The sequence below is a fragment of the Bufo gargarizans genome, chromosome 7 (assembly GCF_014858855.1).
Source record: "Bufo gargarizans isolate SCDJY-AF-19 chromosome 7, ASM1485885v1, whole genome shotgun sequence".
Lineage (NCBI taxonomy): Eukaryota > Metazoa > Chordata > Amphibia > Anura > Bufonidae > Bufo > Bufo gargarizans.
In genome coordinates, this window is record NC_058086.1 from 39103913 (window position 1) to 39121284 (window position 17372).

The following is a 17372-nucleotide window of genomic DNA, read 5'->3' on the forward strand; positions in this document are numbered from 1 at the left end:
ACCATGTAGTAGGAAGCGGGGGTAGAATTGGGAAAAAACGCAATTCTGGTAAAGTTTTTTTTTTTTTTTTTTTTCACTGTGGAATTGACTTGTTATCTTCATTCTCCAGGTCAGTACAGTTACAACGATACCACACTTGTATAATCTTGTGTTTTAAAACTGAAAAATTTAAGATTACACTTACCGGTAATCACTTTTCCATAAGCCCATGACAGCACCCTTGAGAGACCGCCTCCATCCAGGACAGGAAACAGGAACTTTCGTGGAGAGCTCATAAGGAGGAGCATGGCCCCGAGACCACCAGTTAATCGCAAGAACTTGTCCTAGACCACACTCTTCTCCTTTTTTTTTTTTTTTTTTTTTGTATATGTATATATATATTTTTTTATTTTTTATTTATATATATATATATATATATATATATATATATATATTATTTTTTTTTTCCTTTTTACATTAATTCTACACAGGGTGGGAATAAACCCGGGTGCTGTCATGGGCTTATGGAAAAGTGATTACCGGTAAGTGTAATCTTAAATTTCCCTTTCGCCCATGACAGCACCCTTGAGAGACGATTAGAATAGAAATCCCTTTATTTCTTTGGGTGGGACTACCGCCTGGAGGACTTTCCTACCGAAGGCTAGCTGTTCTCTATTGCCTAGGTCCAATCTATAGTGACGAAAGAAGGTGCCAGGCGACTGCCATGTGGCTGCTCTACAAATCTGTTCTAAGGTAGCGTCAGCCCTTTCTGTCCAAGTGGTGGAGACTGATCTTGTGGAATGAGCACCAAAACCCCCCGGGGGAGCCTTTCCGGCTGAAGAATAGGCCAAATTAATGGCTCTCACGATCCATCTGGAAAGGGTTTTAGAAGAGGCTGGGAGACCCTTATTTTTCCCACTAAACTGAATGAAGAGTTTTGAGGTTTTCCTCCAATGACTAGTAACCTCTAGATAATGAGATAGGCATCTTTTTACATCTAAACAGTGCAGTTTTTCCTCTTTTTCATTTCTCGGATTTTGGCACAGGGAAGGAAGGATAATGTCCTGCGTTCTATGAAACATAGAAACCACTTTCGGTAAGAAGGAAGGGTCTGGTTTAATGAGAACCCTATCATCTAAGATGTTAGTGTAAGGAGGCGAGGTAGAGAAGGCCGAAATCTCACCAACCCTCCTTGCTGAGGTAATTGCCACAAGAAACGCTGTTTTGAAAGACAAGATCTTTATAGGTAACTGTTTAAGTGGCTCAAAGGGAGGTTCTGTGAGGCTAGTGAGGACCAAGTTGAGGTCCCAGGGGGGAATTGAAGGTCCAGATATAGGCCTAAGCCTGCTGATGGCTTTAAAGAATCTTCGGACCCACGGGTGGCTAGCGATGGGAGAATCAAAGAATGCACTCAAAGCGGATACCTGTACTTTAAGAGTACTTGGCCTCAAATTTTTTTCATGTCGAGCTTGCAGAAAATCTAAAATCCTACACATAGGTGGGGGATTTAAAGGATTCACCGGATCCTTGGCAAACTTCTGGAAGGTGTTCCAAATCCTGAGATAAATAGAGGAGGTGACATCCTTTCTGCAGGATAGTAAAGTGGAAACTACATTCTTGGAGAGTCCTCTACTTTCTAGGATTTCCCCCTCAAGAGCCATGCTGTTAGGTGTAACTGCTTCACACTCGGATGATTGACTGGTCCTTGGGATAGAAGATCTTGCCTCTCCGGGAGAATCCAAGGGTCCGTCAAGGATAGCTTCCTCAACCAGGTGAACCAGGTTCTTCTGGGCCAGAAAGGAGCAATTAAGATCACTGTTGTTCTTTCTTGTCTCAGCTTCTGTAAGAATCTTGGAAGAAGTCTTAATGGAGGAAAGGCGTAGAGGAGCTGGTTCGGCCAGGGAAGGGAGAAGGCATCTATCCCTGTTGGTGAATCTCTCGCGCTGAGGGAAAAGAAAAGATGACACTTTCTGTTTTCTCTGGTGGCAAATAAGTCCAGATGAGGGCGACCCCAAAGTCAAATTATTTGATCGAACACCATTTGGTTCAGACACCATTCCCCCTGGTCTAGTGTATTTCTGCTTAAGAAATCTGCCACCTTGTTTTCTGTACCTTTTTAGATGTATTGCCATAAGGAACGGAACAGAAGGAATTATAAGGGAAAAGATATCCGTTGTTAACTGCATAAGATTTTCTGATCTGGTTCCTCCTTGTTTGTTCAGATAGGAGACAACTGTGGCGTTGTCCGAAAAAACCTTTATAGATTTTCCCTGTAGTAAAGGAAGAAACTCTTTTAAGGCGAAAAAGACCGCCCTCAGTTCCCTCATGTTTTGGGAGTCTAGACTCTGCTCTCTTTCCCAAACACCTTGTCTTAAGTACCCTTGGCAACAGGCCCCCCAACCGGAAGGACTTGCGTCGGTGGTAAGGGTAACAAAATTTTGTTGGATCCAAGGGAGCCCCTGGGACAGGTTTGCAGGATTCAGCCACCAGTGAAGGGACTGGATCACTTGGGGGGTGAGTGTGAAAGGTGTATCTAATGGGCGGAGGGAACCCTGCCACTCCTTCAGAATTTGCCACTGTAGGGGTCTGGAGTGAAGATGGCTCCAACTGACCGCTGGTATAGTGGAAGTCATTCTGCCCAAGACCGCCATTGCTTGTCTGATAGTAGGGTTCTCTGTCGATATCAGGGACTGAACCTGTTGTATTAATCTCTGAATCTTGTCCTGGGGTAGAATACAGAGTAGTTTCTTTGAGTCCAGCATCATCCCCAGAAAGACACAAACTTGGGAAGGTATTAAATGGGATTTTTCTCCGTTTATTTGCCAGCCGAGGTCTTCTAGGATCTGCACTACTTTTTTGAGGTGTACTTCTAGAATGGATTTTGACTCTGCTACCACCAGGAGATCGTCTAGGTAAGGAATCACTAAAATGTCTTTTTCCCTTACATGAGCCATGACTTCTGCCATGACTTTCGTGAAAAGTCTGGGAGCTTGAGAAATCCCAAAGGGAAGGGCTGTATATTGTAGGTGCTGGATGTGACCTCCTATAGAAACAGCGACTCTGAGGAATTTTTGACAGTCTAGCCGAATAGGAATGTGGTAGTACGCATCTCTTACGTCTATCGTAGCCATGAAGCATCCCCTGAATAGATGTCTTACAACTGATTGGATCGACTCCATTCTTAATTTTTTGTAAGAGAGGAATTGATTTAAATCTTTAGATTTATAATAGTTCTGAATGTTCCATCCGGTTTGGGGACCAGAAAAAGGGAGGAGTAAAAACCCTCGCCCTTCTCTGCCTCCGGCACCGGAATTAGAACATTTTTTCGAAGTAGGGATGCAATCTCTTGTTGTAAAGCTAGATTTTTTCCCGGGTTTCCTAGAAAATTCGTGATTTTGAATCTGTCCGGTGGGTGGGAGACAAACTCTAGACAAAACCCTTCCTTTATAACGCCTAAAATCCAGGGACTTGAGGAGATTTTTTCCCAGGCGTAGAGGAAGAGAGAAAGTCTGCCCCCCACGGGAGAGAAACCGTCATTGCTGTGATGGTTTAGAGGTTGAGGAGGATTGGGAACTGAAGAGGAACCCCTTGCTTTTCCTATTCTTGTTGTCAGCTCTGAAGTCTTTCCTCTGCCCCCCAAAAAAATCCTTCTTGTTTTTGCGAAAAAAACGTTGTTTTTTCGGGGGTCTGGAGACAGGGAATCCTTTTTTATTGTCCGAGGCTTTATCCAAAAGGTCGTCTAAGACGGATCCAAAAAGATAATCGCCCTGACAAGGAATTGCGCAAAGCTTATTTTTAGATCCAGTGTCTCCCGACCAACCTTTTAGCCAAATAGCTCGTCTGGCTGAATTTGAAAGAGCAGCTGACCTAGCATTTAATTTTAAAGCATCTGCCGATGCGTCAGAAATAAAATCTACTGCTTTAAGTAGAGTGGGGAAAACGGCTAACAATTGATCTCTCGGGGTCTTATTCTGGATGTGAGATTCTAATTCTTCTAGCCATAATTTCAGAGACCTAGCAGTGGATGTGGCGGCAATATTTGGTTTGAACGCTTGAGCTGAGGTCTCCCAAACTTTTTTTAGGTAAACCTCTGCTCGCTTATCCATAGGGTCTTTAAGAGAACCCAAGTCCTCAAACGGAAGGGCCGATTTTTTTGAGATTTTTGCAACAGGTGCATCCAATTTAGGAGGTCTGTCCCAGTTTACTGAGTCTGCCTCATCAAAGGGATATTTCCTTTTCACATTTTTTGGAACAAAAAATTTTTTATCGGGTCTTTTCCATTCCTTCTGTATTAAAAACTTTATATTCTCGTTTACGGGAAATACTCTAGATTTTTTTCTGCCCGAGATCACCAAACATGATATCCTGAACGGATCTTGGGTCTTTGGGTTCGTCTACTTTCATAGTCGCACTAACTGCTTTTAGTAAAGCTTCCGTATCATCCGGGGAAAAAAGTGGCCTGCCCGTGGATTCTTCATCCTGGGACGAGGCTGGGCTATCTAGGATTTCTCCTGTATCACTATCCTCTAAAGGATCCGAGTCAGATTTATTAGCCGTGCTTTATCTGGTTCCCAGGGAGGTAGAGGCTACAGAGGGAAAGCTCTTTTTGAAATCTTTCAGGGAATCCGAGACCTCCGTCTTCACCATCTCCCTAATACTCTGCAGAAGGGATGGGGACTCCTCCTCCACTAGTTTCTCAATACAAGATTGACATAGTTTTTTCAACCAAGAGGGGGCCAGTTTCTTTTTACAGACGGCACACTCCTTCCCTCTGGTCTTTGAAATTGCCTTTCTAGGGCCCTCTTTTGTAGTCTAAATGCAGAAAGAAAAGAGAGGGAAAGGAGATTTAGCCTAACTAAAAGGGAAATAAATGGTGGGGCATGATCCCCCTTACCCCACCAGGAGTACCGGTCTGCTCTCATGACCCTCCTGTTGATCGGCGCGTTGGGCACTCTCCTCCTCCATACTGCTGTGGGATAGTGACTCCCCGGATCCAAAAGAAATCTGGCTTCCTTAAGGCTGGCTGGGCTGCTGCTGACCGTGCACCTGTGGGTCCAATCTCCTCGGTCGGGTCCTGCTGGAAACCCTCTGCGGCCTAAGTAGGAGAAGGCACTTCCTACTTCCGGAACGCACGCCACGTGCGTTCCAAAAAACCGGAAGTCTCTACCGAGACCCGGATCTCGCTGGGATCGCGAGATTTTGGTTCCCCCTGCGCGAGGTGAGAAGGAGGCCCCGGCCCGCCTGAACACTGTCAGGAAGGATCGGCGTGCCGAACGCACCTCTCGGTGAGCCCGGGACTGCAGAGTAGCGGCCAGCGCAGCGTAAGCCAGACCCCAGCAGCAGACACCAGACTCCGGCCGGCGGCTCCTAGAGGAGACTTTTTTATTTATTTATTTTTTTATAACCATGTTCTGACCCCTATATTTTTTTTGTAGTTATGTATACGGGGCTGTGTGAGGGCTCATTCTTTGCGGGACGATCAGAACAGATCGTCCCGCAAATAATGAGCCCTCACACAGCCCCGTACACATAACTACAAAAAAAATATAGGGGTCAGAATGTGGTTATAAAAAATTGATAACAAATTGATACCAATTTAAAGTGTGTGCAACTTCTTGATTACTTTTTATTAAAAAAAAATAAATCATTGGGTAGTTGAAGTGACAGAAAAATTGCATATTGGCATTTTTTTTTAGTTTTTTTTTTTACTGTTACGCCATTTGTCGTATGCCATTAATATTGTTATAGTATTTAATAGTATGGGCATTTTCGCGTGCGGCGATGCCCATGATGTTTATTTTTTTATTGTTTAAGTATTTTTATTTTAAGGAAACGGGGGTGATTTCAACTTTTTTTTTTACTTTTACTTTTTTTTAAAGTCACCTTGGGTGACAATAACTGGCAATCATTAGATTGCCTATTGTGTTCATTGAGGTCTATATAGACACCATTGAACACTTCATTTTCACTAGTGACTATACAATACAATGCTGCCACCTAGTGGCCTGTAGTGGTATAGTCATCTAATAGGCACCAAAGCCTGCTTGAGGCTTCAGCCTATTAGATCAATGTAACAGGTTCCCCCGATCTCATTCGGGGAACCCTGTTATCGGAGCGGAAGTGCGCGACTTCTGCTTCTGGACTGCGCCGATGCCGTGGTCACATTTGACCACGGCATCTGAAAGGGAAAATGTGCTTATGGGTCTTTGCTATTTAAAATAGCAGAAACCCGGCGGCTATGGCACCCTCTGCACGTGCGAGCGGGCACCATGTTTAGGGACCGGACTTCCGCCGTACATGTATGGCGGAGGTCCCTTAAAGGGTTAAGTTATACATGCAAAGCCTATTCAGTTATAATATTGATGCATTATATTGGAGATATTCCAATGGACATGTCCAGACCTGTCCGGACACGCTGATGTCAGCAGTAAGTATATAAGGCAAGCTGGACAGCTTTTGATAAAGTGATCTGTTATAGTGCTATCAGTTTTGAAACTTAAGATGGATAAACGCAGATGTGTTAACAATCCAGTACATACAGTATGTGGCCAATACACTACATATGATCAGTGCAACAATCTGACAAAGCGAGTGCGTCTTGCAGCTTGGGATGCATTTGTGCTAGTAGTGCAGAACTTCCTTGGAAACAGACGAGCTGCAGACTCTGCGGAATTAGTAGACAACATGCTTACAGCATATGATCAACTTGGCTGCCGAATGTCATTAAAAGTGCATTTCTTACAATTTTTATGACTGTGTAATACCGGGGGTCCATGCCCACCGGCATGTCTCCTCTCTCTTCCTCGCCTTCTGATGCTTGCTACCATAGGAGATGCACGCGCTTTCTGGCTTGTCTAGTCCTGCAAAGGGGTGCTGTTGTAGGTTCTGATCTCAGCCTGTTTACCGTATTGACCTGTGCCACCTGTCGTTATCTCTGCCTGATCACGGTATTGACCTTGTGCTGCCTGCCCTGACCTATTGCCTGTTTGCTGTTTTGCACAAATTCTGCCTATCCTGACCTCTGCTTTCTCTCTGACCACATTTCTGCCTAATCCCTTTGGTGCCATGCACTGGTGTCTAGCCTCTAAACGGAGAATGCACCCGAGAGGTAACGTCCCCAACAGAGAAGTTCAGATACCTGTACAGGGGTGCAAGAGTGACTGCCAGGGGATTACCTTGACTGTGCTCTCAGAAGTAATCCCAAGCCAGATCCGTCTGATCTCCTGACCTCCTAAGCACTCAGTGTAGCTCAACTCCTATCAAACTGATAAGAATATGCCTTAAATAAGTGTTTGAGGTCAGGAGAACACCGAGAAGAGCTACACATGAGCTGTCAGGTGACTGGATAAAAAAAACAAAAAACATAAACTGACATGTTGCAAAGACTTTTTTATTTTTATTTTTTTTAACACCATTATCTCAGAAATGGCTGAACATTTTTAATTAAGACGTATTGATAAATGCAACCGTAAAAAAAACGTGACATGAAGGTGAACATAGCAGTTATGGGCACATCCAAGGTGATCTTAGCAAATTTCAGTCACACGCTGCAGCAAAAAATCTAAAGTGATCTGTGGCACTGGTTTCAAATCTGCAGCTTGTCGATGTATTTTGTGGCGAACATCACAGAATTTACGCCTTGCAATGCAACCGGTGAAATCTATGTTAAATCCACTGAAACACACCAGTCACAATCTGTATCAAAAAAAGTCCCATGTGAACATAACCTGAATCTGCACAGAATGCTGAGTAAAGCCTCATTCACACCTCCATGTCTGTGCTCAAATCCGTGAGCAGGTGGTCAGTGATGCATCCATGAAGCTGTCCGTAAGGGATCCGTATTGGGTCTGTGTGTCCGTTTTTTGCTGTCGGTGTTGCATCCGTGTTTCACTGACACTGAACAGCTGAAAAATAATTTTCAAAGAATCTCTTCTTAATGATCCGTGAAACACGGATGGCATCCATGGTTTTCACGGACCCATAGACTGTGATGGATCCGTGAACACTGGGAAAATAGAGCATGCATCTGTGCTAAAAACACGGACCCACAGACTGTGTGCGAAACACCGATGTCTGAATACACACATTAAAGTGAAAGGGGACGTGTGCTGTCCGTGGAGACGTGTGAATGAGGTTTAACTTTGCAAATGCTTTTCTTTGCCTCTCGTCTCTGATCTTGTAGTAGATTGTAATGATTTCTCTATTCACAACCAGAGCTGCGTTTAGAAGCCTGCTAGTTGTATCCTGCATGGTGTCATCTTATTGCCTCTGTGGTCTCCATGAAGACAAGCTTACGTCTCCACTTCATGGTGCATTATGGGGTTAGGGAGTCTTGTTGTCGCCATGTGTCTAGATGTATGCAGGAACCCAAAAATACCGGCACAGTCTTTCCTGGCCGAGCGCCGACCGACCCGCCCAATCCTTCTGATAAGAACTTGAAGGAGTTGGAAGATTAGTAGAAAATTAAAGAACTGCATGTGTCATTACCCCTTCCAGACCCTTTGATGTGAGGGCCGGCTGAATGAGGAAACGTCAGAATTACCGTCCATTACAATATGTTATTTTTTTCCGTGCGTTAATCATGTCCCTTTTGTAGCTGACCCGTTAAATTAGTTTGCTTTTTCCCAGGAGGATGAAGGAGGGAAGTATTTGAATTTTGCATTACAGTCTTTGTTAGTCCTTTGTTCTATGTCGTCTGTCCTGCCTTTACAATTTCTGATGAGTCCTGCGCAGTTTAGCGGCTCTGGAATATCTTGTGTTGTCCTGTCCGGAGGACACGAGGTACAGTATGATTGATGCTGTTGTGCTATTTGCCAGCTCAAAAATAACGTGCCCTCCGGCTCCCCGCTCTTCCATCACATGGCACTGATGTGTTTCAGATGCTTAAAGAGAAAATCTACCTTTTAAACATCATTCCATTTTGTGGGTCCAATATCCTGTGTTGGGGTATTCCTATCAGCCGTTCGTGGCCAAGGTCGTATGTGGTTATGGGTACAATAGCCGCCCTGTGCGGATTACTGAAACTGTGTGGCACACTCCGCTCTACTGTTTCCATACCGCATACTTTGTGTATTCCTATCTCCACCATGATTGGTAGAAATGGGAATACCCCTTTAATTGCTGCATATATCTTAATAGCAGTTGGAGCGCCAAATCCACTGCCGGTATATCAGGGGGAATTTGCTCTTTTTGAGCACTCCTCAGCACCCTCTAGTGGTGGTTGCAGGCAGCCAGCCCTTGGACCTCTGACTACTGTAAGAGTGCTGCCATGCATAGTTTTTTTTTTTTTGGGTGTACGTTTTGTTTCTTAAAAAAACATCAAAATTTAGGCACTTGAGAATTTTTGTGACGTCTTTATGCAAATGTGTTTTTGAATGCCATTCTTTGTGTAGGTTGGTTTGCCGGTACGGCTCATGTGTTGTCAGTAGATGCTCTTAACACGTTCTCCTCTCCTCTTTTATAGTCATATTATCCTAATGCTTGCTGACGACATGGCGTGCAACCCCAGGAATCCGAAACCAGCCACAGTTTTCAGCCATAAAAACATGGAGCTGAATGTCTACGGAGATAACGTGGAAGTCGACTACCGGGGCTATGAGGTAAAGCTCAGATTGTTCTGCAAAAGATGGAGCTCACACTCACTTCTGTAGTACAGGTTTTCACTCTTTTGTCATATGTCGATGGTTTAGGCAATAAATGGACCATAAGTACAAATGGGGTCATTTATTAAAGGGAACCTGTCACCGGGATTTTGTCTATAGAGCTGAGGACATGGGTTGCTAGATGGCCGCTAGCACATCCGCAATACCCAGTCCCCATAGCTCTGTGTGCTTTTATTGTGTCAAAAAATGATTTGATACATATGCAAATTAACCTGAGATGAGTCCTGTATGTGAGATGAGTCAGGGACAGGACTCATCTCAGGGTAATTTGCATATGTATCAAATCGTTTTTTTTGACACAATAAAAGCACACAGAGCTATGGGAACTGGGTATTGCGGATGTGCTAGTGGCCATCTAGCAACCCATGTCCTCAGCTCTATACACAAAATCCCGGTGACAGGTTCCCTTTAAGACTGATGTTTTAGACGCCGGTCTTAATAACTTGCGCTGGCGCTTGATGCGGCTAAGTTATGTAGAGGCGCTGGCTTCTATGTAACTTAGGCAAATTCACCTCCTGCGTACAACAGCCTTAAATCTATGCCAGCTGCCTTGCTGATGTAGAGTTAGATCATTTTCTACTCCAAAAACTGGTGTAGAAAATGATAAATGAGACCCTCTTCCCCGCCCATGCTAGAACTGGTGTACGTGGTGTGGAAGGGTAAGAAGTCGCCGATTTTGCCACAAATCACCTTTACGACAAGATCTGCGCCAAATATACACCAAAAAGTGGCATATATTTGGTTTTGAATGACCCCCCAAAATGCACATTTTTCTGTAGGTTGTGGAAGCGTTGCATATCCATCGCAACCGAGGAGTTGTACCTGAATGACAAATTATAACCTATCCACAGAGTAAGGGTCTGATGGGTGGGGGTCCGACCACTGGCGCCCTGTCGTTCTGCTCACACCCTGTCAGACTGTTCTCGGCTATTTCCGGCAGTCTTACAGACTTTGAATGGAGTAGCAATGCGTGTGCTCCACCAACACTTCATTTCCACGAGAGACACGGGTCCCTGTGCTTGTGATCAGTGGGGGGTCCTACCGCTGGGATCAGGAACAAGTTATCATTCTGGAACAACCCCGTGAGTGTTCCTCACACATGTACTTGCTGTCATTTTGGCACTGTGCGCTCTGTTCTCCCATACCTCTGTCATCTACTTTGGATTCCTCCCAGTTGCTGTACTCCAGGGCACCGCAGTTACAACTCTGCCGACACGTGGTGTCAGGTTTACGCTGGACACGTTCTTTTCTTGACATAAACTGGAGTGGGACAGAAACGTACACTTAAAAAAAAAAAGGAACTTTGTGCCCACTCGATTGAGCTGATCCCCAAGGAGCACTCCACCCCTGTACAGCGCGTGCGCCGGACAAGCACCTGACTTCAGGTCCAGCCGGTGTGTGTACGTCTTCACTGCCTGGCCCTGTCATTCAGTGGGGGGCTGGACAGAAAAGGCAGTGGGAGCAACACGGTGCAACAGCGCCGCCCTCGTCGCTCCTATGGGCTTATTTGCATAATATAAAACATAGTTTTCCCAAGAATGCGAGCACCGATGAAGATGGGACTAAGACCATATTGCGACGTATCTGATGACAGAAGCCATTTTAAAGGGGTTGTCTCACTTCAGCAAATGGCATTTATTATGTGGAGAAAGTTAATTCAAGCCACTTACTATTGTATTGTGATTCTCCATATTGCTTCCTTTGCTTGCTGGACTAATTTTTCAGTCACATTATACACTGCTTGTCTCCATGGTTACGACCACCCTGCAATCCATCCCTAGGGGTCGTTCTTTCACACTGTAGGAAAAAGAGTCAGGCTGTTTTGTGGCTGGGACCATGATAAATCACATAGGCGGGTGCTTTTTTCAATAGTGTGCAAGCATGACCATCACTGATGGATCGCAGGCTGGTCGTAACCTCGGAAATGAACAGTGTATAATGTGATGGAAAAATGAATCCAGCCAGTCAAGGAAGCCATATGGACAATCGCAATACATTAGTAAGTGCCTTGTATTAACTTTCTCTACATGATAACTACTGTTTGCTGAAGTGAGACTATCCCTTTAAGGGGTTGCTCACTAGGACATTTCAGCAGTTCCTCATTGGTAGGAAGCCGCTTAACCCATTAGTAGCAGTGTGTGAGAAAATCAGTGTATACTGAAGAAATATTTGAAAATGTGGGGAGAACCTGTCAATTCCCTGCAGAGAATCCAGGACATCAGTGCTGCAAGGTAAGATTTGCTAACCACCGAGCCTTCACCGGATCAATATAATAGTGGGCGCCATACAACGTAAGCGCACGTTGTTCACCTCTCCACTTAGTAGGTTTCTTTGTGTTCTCCATTGCACCAAATCCTCTTATAAATCTTCTTATCCACGTGTGACGAGCGTGCTGAAAACCGCATTTAGAGAACTTTCCTAATCCTCATCTCCCACACAGAAAGAAAAAGAACATCAAACTTCAGCTCGGGGACTGTAATGGGGGGGACGGGGGACTTTTGCCTCCCACCATGTTTGCTTTATTCTGAAAATGCCAAAAGAGATGATGTCGCCCTGTGCGCTTTCTCTGCCTCGTTCAATGTGTGCATCTGATGCCTCTCTCATCTATATTTAACTGCAAGTGCGGTGATTCAGCATAAAGGTTTGATATTAGCCATCCATGACTCACCCGCCTTACGCTGTGCTCGCGCATCCTTACATGGTGGATGCCGCCCGTGAGGTTTACCATGAGTCGGGTGACTTGGAGCCCTGGTAGAGAATACAGTACTGGGGATCACCAGCTTCCCTCCATACAGTCCACCCACAGTTGCTCCTTCATTTGTTTCCACGGACTGGTACACAATTTTGCAGGGACTTAGAAGCATGTCCATTAGTCCAGGTACCGGCCGTAGTGACTAACTTCATTCTTTTCTTTTTTTTTTAACCTCAGAATGAACAGCAATCTAAGCAATTGACATGACAAAAGTGAAATAAATAAATGCTTGTGCAAAATCGCTATGACTGCAGTGCAAAGGCAAAACAATCGGAAAGACCAAGCAGCGCCCTGCAGGCCCCCAGAAGTGTACCAACATTATTTTAATATAGATTACTACTATATATTTAGTGTAATCATAAATGTGGGGTTTGTAGTGCACATTAAATTGTGTGCATCCATCCTTCACGACAAGACAACCTTGTACAGATGGGTCCACACACTACTGCTTATCTGTACAATGGGAGGTTTTCCGCTATTTCTTGGGCCTGGACCTTAAACATGAATTCAGGATAGATCACTGCAAAAGGTGCACTACAACAATATGCAAATGATAATATATAGCTAAACCCTCACGCTGGTGTTAAAAATGAGATTTAAGGCCAATATATTCCGGTCAAGAACATATCGGAGCCCGTGCACCCCGTCAAGGTATCTCAGTGTAGCGTGGGACCTAACACTACCTGTAGTGTGTGAACACTGTCTGACTCACAGCCAAAGCTCACAAAAACCTCCAAAGTAGGATCCCAAATACAATGGGAGGAGGCTGTGAGCCCCACCTATAACGGGCTCATGTGACGCAGGCTACCAAGTGCACCAGAATGTTACCAAAGATGGCCACCTTATTCAGTGATTTTGTTTTGTTATATGTATGGGATGTGCCAGTTTTCATCTTTGGTAACATTCTGTGCACCTGGTAGCCTGCGTCACATGAGCCTACTTTTCGCCCATGTCTTATAAAGCGAAAAATACGGTACATTTCTTTTAAAATTTGAAATGGGTTAAAAATTCAGTTAATTTTTTAATATAGGTTTATAATGTGTGAAGGGGACATGGCGCCATACCAGTGCTACTACCCCTTCATTCTCCGCATCAGTAGATGTCCATAACATGTATGTCCTGCCACCATACTTCAGTATGTATGCAGTAAGCTCCCTCTAGTGGTGTCTGTAGGGAGATAAAATGTTATATCTCAAAGGGGTTGTCCAGGATTTTCATATTGTTGGCCTATTCTTAAATTAGGCCCACAACATGAGATCGGCAGGGGTCAGACACCCAGCACCTGATCAGCTGTTTGAGGAGGTCTCCTGGCAGTTTACTACAGTGACGTCCATTAGAAAGCAGCTGTGTTGGTATCGCAGATCCAGACAGACAGATCCAGGTAAGGGTCAGCACGGGTGGGTAATCATATCTTGATGATAGCTTTTATTATTGGTTGGGCTGAGAAAAAAAAGTTTCACGTTGCTAGGTGCCACTCCTGCAAATGCCCAAGAGTCGGACCCTCATTGTGATGTGGTCTGCCTTCGGAGTCTGTATTGTACGTCATACTTTGGTTTAAATAAGTGAGTCCTATAACAGTAATGTATAGGATATGATGGAAGTAGGGACCCACACTGACCACCTGGGCTACAGATTTCTTATCTTGTGTTTTTAGGTGACGGTAGAAAATTTTCTAAGAGTTTTGACTGGCAGATTACCGCCCAGCACACCTCGACTGAAGCGCCTCCTCTCTGACGACCGGAGTAATATTCTCATCTATATGACTGGTAATGGTTAACTGCTGCTCTGGATTTTATGTAAGACAAATCTATAACTTGAACCCCATCAATCTACAGTCATTGTTTACTATGGGGCCCTAGACACAAAAGGGGAGAAACCTGTCAATTAGTGGGCAGGGAGAAGTCAGCATGAAACTGCTGAGAGGTTCCATTGCAGTCCTGTAAGCTTTGAGTTGCTGCCTCCATGGATCCGACACATATCAGGTAGCCTTGGATGCCTCTGTCACTGGTTCACCAAGTATTCTTCCTTGGACCTGACCCAGTCGTTTAGCCACCACGATTTGTCCCTTGTCAAAGTTGCTCAGATCCTTACACTTGCCAATTTTCTGCTTCCAACACATCAGCTGTAACCTCCTAAGTTTTGCCCAAGCTCTGTTCAGGCTTTGGTCAGAGGACAGTTCTACCTGAGCTGAGCTGGCCTGGTCTCATTGGAAAGCTGGCAATCTAAGCTTTAAATCAAGACCCAGAACAGAAATGTACTAGATTTCCCTCTAGGACACTATTTCTCTCCTTTATTGCAGCCTGTCCCCGCACTGTTCTGCCTCCAGGATGGCTGGGATTACAGCCAGCTGGAGCAGGCGGGGGCGTTTTTAAGCCTTCATATCTCCAGCTTTGTAGAAGATAAAGATATGGGCCTGGTCTTGTTTGAAAGCTTTAACATCATCTCCGCTACACCGGGAGATACAGCCTTTAGGACTGACAACAGCTGAAACAGAAAGCGGGTTTCAACAGTTTTCACTCCTGACCTGATTTCCTAAGGCTGTATCTTCTAATGGAGAGACGGTAGCAATGTGATTCTGGACTTGTTTCACTTGTTTTAAAGCTTTTCAACAAGACCAGGCCCTTATCTATGTTATCTGTATGTTATATAAAGTCTGAGATATGAAGACTTAAAACAGCCCCCCCCCCTTCAGCTGGCTATAATACCAGTATGCCTAGAAGGGGGGGGGGGCAGTGGGGGAGCTGACAGCCTGCAGTATAGGAGAGAAAAATCATCCTCTCTCTGCCTTCTGGGTCTTGGAAGGCAGCGACACAAAACCAGATTATGGTAAGTGTTTTTATTATGCAAGTGTTATAACATAATAAACACTACATAAATTTTGCATCATCATCATAATCTTGCCGACCCCCCCTGGATAACGTTATCTTGTTATTTATACTTCACGGTGAACGGGGTAAAAATAAATCCCACAAAATAATGATAAAATTAGTTTTTTAAATCTTCCTCCTAAAAATTAAGTAATGTTTTCAATACACTATATGTACCTCAAAATGGTAAAAAAAATTATACAACTTATCCCACAAAATTTAAGGTCTCGTAATAGTTAAATTGAAGAAAAAATAAAAGTTATTACCGGTTTAACACAGAGGGGGAAACATTTTTCGTGTCCTTAAAGGGATTGGCTAGGATATGCCCCCAATGATAGGTGCAGGCTGCCGGACCCACTCCTATCCTTAAAATGGAGCCCGCATAGGGACAACCCCTTTAAGGTTAAAATGAGTTGTGTCGTTATGTCACTAAGGGGTTAAAATGCACTAACCACATTTACTTCAGACTTAAATTCAAAATCTGCAATAATAAAAATGACATTTTCAGGGAAGGGTTTTCCAACTTTAATGGGATTGTTGGAGGGGGGGGGGGGGGGGTTTAACAACTGACTTTATTTGCTGCCTAATATCCCTCACCCCTTGACGGGTGCCAGCCATTGTCACCAGATGATCCACGTTATTCACTGCGTCTGTGGTCTTCATGTTATGGCTGATTGGCGCCTTTCTTCTCTTTATGTTTGCCCTTCCTACATCGTGATTTCTTGATCTCTCACAGGACATGGTGGAAACGGTTTTCTGAAATTCCAAGATTCTGAAGAAATCACCAATGTTGAGCTCGCAGATGCTTTTGAACAGATGTGGCAGAAAAGAAGGTAAAAAAAAAAAAAATCAAGATATAATTAAAAGCCTAGAAATAAGCTGCTGACGACTCTCGCGCCCGCTCCCTCGCCCCTCTGCACAACGCAGCAGCCGACGAGGAGCGTTATTAAAGCTTAATCCCTTTTTCAATAACTTTTATTACAAGTTTCATTTTGTACAGAAATAATACAAATCCCTACAAAATAGGTGAGGCTGATGGATCTAGGACGCACGCAAGATATTGTCATACCACGGCGAATCAAATCAGTATTTTATCTGTCTCTATCTATCTGTATATCTGTCTCTATTTATCTATCTCTCTCACGTCTGGCTCATCTATATCCCTCTCTATGTGACTGTCCTATCTATCATCTATCTATCTATCATCTATCTATGAATCGTAATCCTAGCAATTCATCTACTGCTATTTTGTATGTTTTAAACAAACTATAAGCAGATATTGACCAACCCCCCTTGTATTCACCCTCTTAGTCCTGTACAGGGATCTGAACCCTGCTGCAGGGGAACCACCAGGCCACTACCCTTTGGAGTAGTCTCTGTTCAAGTGACGGCTGACCCAGGAAAACTAGTGAGTTACAGGCCGAGGTCAAGGCAGGCAGAGTTTCTGAGATCCAGTAAACGGGATGCGGCAGTTCAGGGTGAAAACCAAAATTAGGCAGAGGTCAGGTCAGACAGCGATGGATAAAATCCAAGAAGCAAGCCAAAGTCTGTACACGGGCAGACAAACCTAGAACCAGCACACCCTTGCAAGGCACCAGCAGACTAGAACCTATTGCTCAGGCTCCTTCCCCTAGGGTAGCCAGCCATTGGCTGGAGAAGATTAGGACATGTGTGTGCACCTGGGCCCTTTAATAACCGGAGGAAGAGTGAGCCCTACAAGCAGTGAGGGAAGGAGTAGATGAAAGCTGACAGGTCGGAGTGCCGGAACCCAGAGACAGAGGAGCTGACGACCGCCGTCATGACATTCATCTTCAGTTTGTTGAATAGATTGCTAGGAACGCAGTGACACAGACATGTCAGTACATTGTGTACCATATAGTGTCTTTGGAATAAATCGTCTGGTACTCTGTGACTCCAAAGAAGTAGAGTCCTAAACATTACCATGCAAGCCTTCTTCCTTTTTTTTTTTTTTTTGAGCGGAGGAAGAAAAAAACAGCAATTCCGTCAACTTTGGTTATAAATTTTTTATTTTTATTATTTTTTGTCTCACTGGGGAACATCTTGCAATTTTCAGGTTTTTCATGTAATCTGCTGCGATACTCCTGTATCAGC

General features: G+C 44.3%; 1 protein-coding gene across 1 annotated transcript in view; it reads left to right on the forward strand.

The window, feature by feature from the left end:
* The window catches only part of PIGK (phosphatidylinositol glycan anchor biosynthesis class K), a 107049-nt gene that overhangs the window by 10079 nt on the left and 79598 nt on the right, over positions 1–17372 (forward strand). Inside the window, exons 4-6 of the mRNA XM_044301694.1 lie at positions 9443–9578; positions 14048–14159; positions 15997–16093. Of these exons, the coding sequence (XP_044157629.1) occupies positions 9443–9578; positions 14048–14159; positions 15997–16093 (345 nt within the window). The remainder of the gene's footprint in view (positions 1–9442; positions 9579–14047; positions 14160–15996; positions 16094–17372) is intronic.